The 10,086-nt window shown below is 50.0% G+C and overlaps 1 protein-coding gene across 1 annotated transcript; it reads left to right on the top strand.

Annotated features, from left to right (window-relative positions):
• Positions 1 to 274: 274 nt before the first annotated feature.
• Positions 275 to 7,749, top strand: LOC119108823 (uncharacterized). The gene is made up of 3 exons (XM_037232372.1): positions 275 to 386; positions 5,678 to 7,286; positions 7,703 to 7,749. The coding sequence occupies exons 2-3, from the start codon at positions 5,714 to 5,716 to the stop codon at positions 7,747 to 7,749; spliced, it is 1,620 nt and encodes a 539-aa protein (XP_037088267.1). The 5' UTR covers positions 275 to 386; positions 5,678 to 5,713.
• The last annotated feature ends 2,337 nt before the right edge of the window (positions 7,750 to 10,086 follow it).

The following is a 10,086-nucleotide window of genomic DNA, read 5'->3' as shown; positions in this document are numbered from 1 at the left end:
ACCCTTCATTTATATCTAATTCACGCCTTCGGGGTTCGCGGCGGCATCTTCCGGAGTAAAAAGCTGCACCACTGCCGCCGCCCGTCCCCGTGACCTGGAGCCGTGACGTCACGTGCCCTGGGGGCGGAGGTCGGGTCGTGTGGGGCGGCCGCATGACTGGCTTCAGTGCCGGGCACTCCTGGGGGGCGGTAGCGGGTGGCCACGGCTGCAGCGCATTTTAGACTGTTTTTATGCATCATCTGCGTCCAAACCCTGTAAATACCGTGCCGGGGCCAGCCGCCTGACGGTGAGTGATCGGCATGGAGATGCTTCGGAGTGCCAGGCAGAGGCATAACGCTTCGTGCCAGCTATGGCTCAGCTGCTCTGGCAACTTGATGGAGAGCAAGGTAATAGATTCAGTGCTGTAAACCTCATACTGTTCTATGCTTCGCTGACTGCTGTGTTCGGAGGGAACGTGTCGTCAGACAATTTACAACGCGCTGTGAGCACTTTGTTTTCTGATGCGAACAGAATGGCAATGCATTTCTACGCCCCATTCCAACGACGCCACGTGTTGCTATTTTCATCGAGCAAAATGAAAGTGTGATAAAAGCAAGAGATACTTTGGTCTTAATATCTTATAGTTTTCAAAGCTGTTCGGCTGGTCGCCCAAACCTCAGTCATTGTGTTATACTCAAGTCTGGCTCATATGCTCATATAGGATTGAGTCTTTTAAAGTAGTCTTCCGATTTTATGTTTGCCAACAACGTGCCAAAAACTGTGATTCCAAAAAGCTTTTCATTCGCGCAGGCCCAAAGCAGTTAGAATGCCGCCACTTTTGCACTTTTTCTTTCTTCATCTCATAGACAACACTGTCTTACGGAAAGCAACACTAACGCGCATTCATCTCCCAAAACGCGCGCACCAGATTCAAAGTTCCGCCAAATTACTACAAAGTGATTGAAAACCACCTGCTGGAATCAAAACGCATGTGAATCCAGGAAGATAGCCAATTGCTGACGAGCCCACCTCAAATTTGTTAGCATTAGGATCTTCAGCGCATAAACTATTGCGTCCGTCGAAAAGTCCTAACCTCTTAAGATATAGCTGCGATGTCAAATTCTAAGTCCAATGACAGGACACTCCATGTCCCCTAAAGCCCGACTGTTCATTTGTGATTTTTAAACCTTAGAATTTTCAGCGCGTTAACTAGCGTCCGTAAAAGCCCCGCCCTCTCAGGAGCAAGCTTCGAGGTCACGTTCAAGGTAAAATAGCTGGGAGCTCTGTATCCCCGAAATCTGCCGGGAGATTTCGGATCTTTAAGGCCCAGAATCTTCTTCAGTACTTGTGCTACCGCGTATGGAAATACCGCAATCTCTCATATGAGTTGTCAAATGACACGTAGATCCATATGACCCGATAGCTGGGGCATTCCACGACAAAGCGGCGGGTCAAATGGTCCACTTTACACCCTTATTTCCCGGATAACATCCTCATTTCACGAATTTTGATACAAATTAGTCACAGGGGCTGTTAGCGGCGCCGAAGACGTCTGTGACATTTTCAAACCTCTCAGTTCAGTGGTTTTGGAGTAATAGCCTCCAGCATTTCCGTGTCGTCTGATTGAAGGGCTCCGTTCGGCGGAGATTTTGCACTACGATGAACAAATGTAACAGACCTACACGTCAAAATGATTCAAAAACCTTCCAGATTGCTGTGTTTCGTGGTTGGAATCGTCGTTGCACAAGAAATATTGTTTGTGACAATATGAGCATTTGTAACGCAAGCAGCATCACTTCCCAACTCGATTTTGAGCCTTTTGTCATTTACATGTGAAAGAACGTAGTTTGAGCCCCATAATCCAAAAAGGTGGTTATCGGCTTGGAAAGATTTGGAAACAATGTCACAATAAAGGGTTGCACTTCATTTGCACCACCCGCTGTTGCCTGCCGGCGCAGTATCTACCACGCGTCTCCGCATAGGCGGTGGAAAATGAGTGCAGTGTAAGACAACACTAGGCTAAATACCACAACAGCTCGCATAGATGTGGAAGTCCACTCGATGCACTCGTGACTTAGTTTAGGTCACTCTAACTTACCAAAACTGTTGAAATCAACCGACCGCAGCTTCCCTCCCTACTTCCGACGCTAACTCAAGGACAACAATGTCAGTCGGAGCACTCACTGGGGTTATTCTGTGAGCCTTACGTGCGCCTTTGACAGTTTTGACCACAACCAATATGATGATAAGCTCATCCTCTGCCCAAAGACTTCTCCCTGTTGCGTGAAGAAACATGTTTTTTGCACATTAGCCTTGCCCTCAAAGAACTAGCGTAGCTTCTCAGCGGAGAGAATATGATAGGAATGAAGGTGCGACATGCTGGCACTGACAGCAGTCCTTTCCAAGGTCCCCAACGCTGTCGGAAGCGTTCTTCCCGCTGGATATGGCAACGTAATGCCACTGGCACTTCACACTAAAGTCCTCCTCATGAAAGCAAAACGCTTAAAGAATTGAACCTGTTCTTGTACTGTCCTGCTGATCTATCTGAAAAGTAATACACTTTTCTATATTTGAATCAAGGTTTTTCACTTACGGTAAAAGTTACTGACGAAATTATGGACCGTAACTGTGTTATGTTTCATCGCAACTGGCAGCGCGTAATAACTTCAAGCATGATCTGTCCAGGTCTTGGTCAATAAACCGCAAAAAGATGCAGCGTGCGTTGCGATGCATCTCAGTGAAGCTGATGCATTTCGTGCTGGACAACGAAAGCATGGTTTTCTGAAAAGTCTAAAATGATCAAAATTTCGTTCTCGCTCGTTCATTGATTGATCGAACAAGTTCAGTTAAAGGACAGCTGTCGTGCTCACCCACTGGCCAAATTTGATTTCATTGACCGAGTCCCAAATGTCCTCTGCTTGCACATTAATTGCGGCAATCAAAAACGATCACACACCATCCTAAACGCGAACGGTTCTCACGTTCCTGCATCATGCAGGCTCCCTTTGAACATCACACACGGCGTGACTCAGTTGATGTCACTATGCAACATCTCGCAGTCCAAGAGATTCAGCCATCAGCTCCGTGTTCTGGTGATGACAGCCCAGAAGGAAAAAAAAATCGAATGAAATTCTGCGCACTTCATTGGTTGTAAGACCCTGGGACTGCGATATGAATAACTCACATTTCGGTTCCGCAAGAGGCTCCGCATTATCGTGCCCAGTATGACCTCCAGGATCTTCAATAAGTTTGGTGTGCGTTTGCACCACAGAAGTGTTAAGACTTACACATCTGGAAAATACGCGGGTGCTGAACACGACTAACTAGTTAATTCGATGCGGTGCTTACAGGGAGTGTCCTACCTTTGGGGCATGTTTTCAAAACATTCTCTGGTGAAACCTCAGGACCAGTTAGTATAATATTACTGAGCTCTGCAGCACCATCAAGACGTGATAAGTTTTTACATCTTAATTAATGCCGAGTCCAAATTACACTGTGAACGCTTTGTAACAACAATACATCGCTTCTCTTCCTTTCTTGGTAGCCCCAGAGTGGATTCCGAGACCGCGGCCATCGCGACCGCCACCGTCATAACAACCGCTTTCGTCATGACGACGGCAAAATCTGCTGAGAGTTGTTATCAGCTGTTACGGGTTGGATGTAGCACTCCTGGGCTGTTTTAATGCTCCTGCTATTTCGTACCCCCCTCAAACCCCTTGATTCCGTTTTGTGCTTCACACATGGATCGACACAGCTGGGCTGGTTTGAGCGTTTCACTGCAGCAAAACACTGCCAGTACATCGTCGCGCTCGTGATGCACAACAGGCACTAGCCCAAGGCCCGATCGCTGGGCGTTTGTCTGACTGCTGAGTCGCCCCACATGAACAACAGACGACATCATCCTCACAGTACGCACTCGCCTCCCCATTGCGCAAATTACCCCGGCCCCGACAGGTAAACGGGGGAAGGGAGGGGGAGGGGCAGCTGACTACGGTGGTGCGCCGTGCGCCCCGTATTCTTGCGTCACGCGTAATGCGTCGGTACATGGGCCATGTCTTTCCAAGCGAATAACCACCTTTTTTGTATTCGGCCTTTGGCGACCAAACTACGTTCCTTCACATGCAAATGAGAAAACACCATTAACACGTTGGAAAATTTGTCTTCGTGGCTTGCAAAAATTCATATTGCCCTGATCAATATTTATTTTGTAATGACGATTTCAAGAGTTGCATACACATATTTGAAAAAGTTTTCTGGTCATTTTTTCCCCATTTGCCTTGCAAGCAAATGGGAAAAAACCGCCACCGAAGGCAGCCTTGTAACCGCGCAACTCGAAATTGCCGAAGTCCTTAACTCCGAAACAGTGTGTCTGAGGTGTCTAAAAATGTCGCAGGTGATCTCAACGCTCATAACAACTCCGGTGACGCAATTTTATCAGAATCCGGGGGATGAGTGTGTAAGACACTTGCAAATTTATCTTGGGATATCCCACTTAAAGCCGGTGTTGATTTTTACAGATTGATATACTTCCGTTCATCTTTTAACCACATTTCCATGAAATCCCGGCCGGTAACTTCTAGGTGATATTGAGTTCCACATCAAATTATACTTATTAACACGCGCTCGGGTGCTCGGTTGGATGGACGGGCCCGGATGGGGATCAATTTGGCCCCTTCTGAAATGTAAAAAGACTAAAAGAGCTAACAGCACTGAATTCACAAGGCAGGTGGGTCCTGTATGTAAATTCACCTGTGTAAAGCTTTGGCGTGGCTAAGCTATAAAAGTATTGTGATTAAATAAGGCCAAACAAGATCAAGCATTATATTGGTGTCTGAAGTGTCCTCAGACCTTATGCAACATCTGGAATATGAACATCTCTTCTAAGCAAAAGGTCGCTGATGTTCATTTCCGGTCAATGACCTTCGACCCTAAGAAAGTAACGGCGGCAAAAATCTGTGATTTTATAAATCTGTGATCATGTTTTGATTTTATACTCTCAACAAGCGTCAAGGACTAGGCACTGCCTCTAAACACATGTTTATCGTGGTGGTGGTAGGTTAATGACGTCCGCTGGACTTTACGAAGCCGACTAAGATGTCTGTTACGATTAATAACTTCGGAAAGGAGCGTAAAAACTGTCCCCACTAAGTAGGCTTTCCAGTACAAAAACAGCTTGTATTTTTTACCAAGATCTGATTTTTATACCTAAACTGAGATGAATGAACTTAATCGTCATCTTAAATTCAAATGCCTACTTGACCAATAAATTATTTCAAATATTTATGACTTTGTCTAACATTCTGCTGTCGTATTACATTTAACGATTCCATGCATCCATACGCGTTCTCTAGACAGCTGTAACTTGACTTAGACTTGGCATAGATCAGCGACCTTGCAAGGTGCATGCGTGTAATCTTTCATACCAAAATATTACCTATTTAATTGCTTAAGGTGGCACAAAGTTTGCCGTGGCTACGCCGCGCCGTTCGGAAACTTTTCTGAAAATCTTTGGGCATGCAGATTAATTCCCACCTGAGCGCGTGCGATATGGGCTGTCCACGGCCCATAGCTCGTATCCCTCAATGTGACACAGCCAAATGCACGCATTACATTCTTGGAGCGTGCGTTCACGATTGTACACCTGTGGCATTTATTGCAATTATGACTGCCGCCCGTTGAAGCATTTCTTCTTTTCCAGGTCTAATCTGGAACGGGTTTTACCTGCCTTGCAAAGATGGAAAGCAAGCATGATGCTACAAGAAAGGATTCACTTGCTGAGACGAGTACATTATCTATGTTGGGCGCATGCAGTCAAGGACAACAAGGAAGCAACGAATGCGTGACTGATGAAGCCCAACAGTGTTCTACTGCGCAGCCGTGTGCCCAGCTCCAGCAGCAGGTCGCAGCCGTACCGCTCACCAGCGTCAAGGCGCCGGATCAAAGCGGCACGAACGAGTTATCTCCCCGCTCGGCGCAGCCGTCCCTGCTGAAGGCGCGGGAGATGGCGTCAGCGGCCGCCGAAGAGCGGGCCGAGTCGGAGCCGACCTCCCGCCGCCCGGAGAGTCCGGCGCGCTCAGAGGCTGGGTCACCGGCCCTCCTCGCGAGGCACATCGCCCTGCTTATCGAGACGGAGGCCGGCACGAGGCCGCGCAGCTCGGACATCGGCGACGCCGTCTGCCCTGTCGAGCCAGACACGGGCGCGCCGCGCTGGAGGCCGCCTCCCATCCAGCGCAAGCGGCGCCAGCAGCTGTTCGCGGCGCTCAGGCTGGCTCGTTCAGACCCCGGTAACCCGCGCAACGACGACACGGCCGACGGTGCGATCGGCCGCGTCATGCACCGATTGCACCCGGCCCTGTACGTGGAGCGCATGCATGCAGCTCCCCACAGTCTGTATGGCTCTACGACGGTGGAGGAGTTCCTACGGTCCGGCGGGCGTCCCGTACACGTCGTCGGTGACTTGTTCCTGGCACCAACGACCATCCCTCGAGCGACCGCCAAGCAGTTGATAAGGCATGGCCAGTACTACCGTGGCCACTCGGTCGCCTGTTTTTACGCCTACCTCTACGCATTCGAGTTTCTTTTCTTCATCGAGTACCTGCGTCAAGTGACATGTCACGACGCAGAGGTGCGCCAGGTGCTGGACCACGTCATCGACAAGGCACAGAGCATGCACCTGATCATCAACAGCGCCACCCTCTTCAGCCTGATCCCGGAAGCCATGTTCACGCAGCGTTCGCCATTTCGCTTCATGGCGCGTCTGTTCCCGATGGAAGAGCCATGGGAAGTGGACCTCCTCTGCGACATGATCAACTGCCGTGACATTACGCAGGACGCAATGGAAGCGTTCGCCAGCCGCCAGCACTTTTTCTTCTCGGAGCAGCGCGACATGTGCCGCCGGGCGCGCGAGGCCGGCCAACAGCGCCCCATCTTCCACCCCCGTGTGCTGGCCGCGCCCGACTCGTCCAACGTCTTCGACGAGTCCCTTCAGGCCGAGTGGTTCTTTTCGCACGGTATGATCGTATTCGGCGAGCGTGGCACCACGTACTCGGGATTGCGCACCCACAGCCGCCACCGGCCGCTGTGCAGCCTGGGAGCCGAGACGGTGCTGAAAGGCTCGGTCGGCCGCCACGCGCTGGTCCGCCTGCACCATGACGTGTACATGCTGGGCGCGCCGCTGGCCGACCTGCGCCTCCGCCAGTGCCGCTACCCCAGCCCCGCCGAGGTGCGCGTCCACGTCGAGATCGGCTTCTTCGTGGAATCGCAGAGCTTCGCCCAGTTCGTGACGTTGCGTCCAGCGCAGGGTGGACGTGATCCCTGCGCGATTGTACGTACCATTGGGCGCCCCCAGCTGGGACCCGGCGAGAGGCAGCTCATGCACTGGCTGCTTAGCAGTTTGGGTTGCGTGCACGCGCGCCGAACTACACGACAAGGCGCGCAAGCTTGCTCGCTACGGCGCATTCATGATGGGCCAGTACCTCTTCCAGCTGCGCTCGATGCTGCAGGTGCAACCACCTGGAGTCGGAGGCACCTGCCCTGCGAGAAATCTGCTTTTGTGCGCGCGCGCTGCGTTCGAGGACAGCTTTGTGCAGAGCAACGCTGCTTCAGGGTGCAGCCTCCGCCTGAGATCAGTCAGCGGCCATCGCTGCCTCGCGGCCGGTGTTGAGCGTGCTCGCTACAACATGCGTTGTCAAGCCACCATTGCGCGCGCCCCTGCTTCCGCCAGTGAAGCATGGCAAGGCTTTGAAAGAAGCTGTGACGCCCGACAAATAGTGGAAACGAATACCTAGTGATTTTTATGTTGCAATAGGAATGGAATGAGGTTTCACTTGATAGCTGTGTCTCACCTGTGTGAGGTTGGTTGAGGCACGCCTTTGTACGGACCATCGAAGCGATCGGGCCGAAAATGATACGGACTTCACTTCATTTTGTATTTTTACCAGGCATGATTTTGATAGTTGACCTTGCCGCGTGAGACATGAACGTCGTTCGGCCATTTTGTAGGGATACGTGGAATAACATTGACACACTGTGTTTTCTTTGTGATCGCAATGACCAAAGGTGGTTGCTCACTTAGTGTGATAAAATGAGACGCTTTGTGTCGATCATCTTGTGCTGAGATAAAAACCAACCGCGTGCAGCGCGTGCGCACGTTCCGAAATGTTTTCCTTCCTCCTTTAGGCCGACGATCGTGAACGCAAGATATGCCATTGGTAGATCATAAGATGGTGGCGATGTCATATCAGATCTGACATGGCGGTGTTGCCCAGCTCCTCGAAAACCCCCAGCTGCCCTGGATGAGCCCCAGCTTCTCCACCACTGCTTTCAGAAGTCACCGGTGGCGTCAACAAACGCTAGACGTCACCAACCCCCTGCAGGTGCCCGTCGATTAGTTGATCTTCCATCCCCAACCCTGGTTTCATTCAAACAAGTCAAATGAGTCAGAACAGGGCAAGTTTTAAAACGTGCTGCTCTATAATTACATGTGCAGAGGAACCCCAATCTGGGCATTGGTGCATGTATACACTCTTCAGTCCGTGCACGCTGCAGTCCCGAGACACGGTCGCTCACGGAGGCATAGCATCAGCCATGAACAATGTTAGCAGCCATAACTGATCGAACAAATCCGCAAGAAACATGGAGCTTAAGCATATCAAAAATATTCGAAAATCCTCTGTCAATACTTTTGGCATCGCTGAAACTTTCCACCCAGTACCGGTTCATTGCTGATGTCCTCGATCTCCTGATCTGCATCATGTGCTATTCCACCAACTTCATGACGTCCGTCCGCCTGGGGTGAGAATTCCAGCAGCTGCTACCGCGAGGGATTAAATCGCCGCGAAGCACCTATCACCTGGGACAGAGTCTTCGGACAGCCCTTGTCACGTGGTATTGAAGCACCGGGCAGCACCTGCAACGCGGGACAGAGCTTTTTGGGCAGCGTCTGTCACGTCGGATTGAACCGCCGGGCAGTGCCTGCCACGTGTGGCTGAACTGCTCAGTTTTTGCATCTACTAAAACACCATGGCCATAAACGTTACTACAGTTGTACATGGCTGCTTAGAAAGGTCTGTGTTTTTTAAAAGGTGTGTAAGGCTAGTGAACCGCCGACCAATGGGTTTTCACCCGTTTTCGACGCAGCACACTTCTGCTGCTATACGGCCGTTCGCTTTACATGCTGTGTACCATGTCTGCTGCAGATACACAGGGGCAAGCCGGCAGACGTTTCTTACAAGACTCATCGTGCACCCAGCCGAGTGTTGTGAGGCCTAAAGTGACCTGATGCACCAGTTTATGCGTGTATGCAGATGATGCCCTGAACCCAGAACAAGTAATGCGTGGACGGAAATGCGTGTTGGAAACGCGTACATGTATGCATGCATACAAAGGGGATGCATTTTGTGATCTAAGAGCATTACAATGCGTGTTTGATTATGTAATTTAAAGACAATTTGGTATCACTGTACACAGAGACCTCATCAAATTATTGGTGATGGATGCTAATGTATATAGCTTGCATCGATAAGATTCATGATAGAAACCGATCAAAATATCCATTACTAAGTGTTCGTGAGCAAACGCACGGGTCTGCAAGGTTCCTTGGAAGGTAGTGGCCATAATGGGTAAGTGCCATCAAGGATTTAGTACCATAAATGCGCGAGGTGTACTGTGGTGAATGCCCGAAAGAAGTACCGAAGCAATACACCAAAGTAAGTGAAGTGTATTACATAAATCGATAGGTGGGAACAGCAATAGTTTACGCACTGCAGGCCATAGCATTAAGTGTATTACATGTGCGTGGCAAATAAATGGAAAATAGCTAAGCGCAGAATGGGCAAAATAAGAGATCTATAGTTCACTAGACCGGAAGTCATTGTTGGTGTGCAGCTACTAACTTCTCAACGGCCAAGAAGAATAAGCAAGGATGATTGTGCCCAAGGAGGAAGACGAAAGTTTAGAATGTGTCGTCGGGCATCTTTTAGGTAACAGGAAAATTTAGAATGAGTCATGGTCGCCGTTTGAACGGCACTTCGTAGCAGAGTTAGGGTCGGCCGTTTTCAGTCTTAAACTCGTAATCCTGAAAAAAACTGGGGGCCCAGGGGACAGTGC

Source organism: Pollicipes pollicipes, unplaced genomic scaffold (assembly GCF_011947565.3).
Source record: "Pollicipes pollicipes isolate AB1234 unplaced genomic scaffold, Ppol_2.1 Scaffold_2555;HRSCAF=2994_pilon_pilon_pilon, whole genome shotgun sequence".
Taxonomy (NCBI): Eukaryota; Metazoa; Arthropoda; class Thecostraca; order Pollicipedomorpha; family Pollicipedidae; genus Pollicipes; species Pollicipes pollicipes.
The sequence above is the reverse complement of the archived record's forward strand: the minus strand, read 5'-3'. Positions and strand labels throughout refer to the sequence as shown.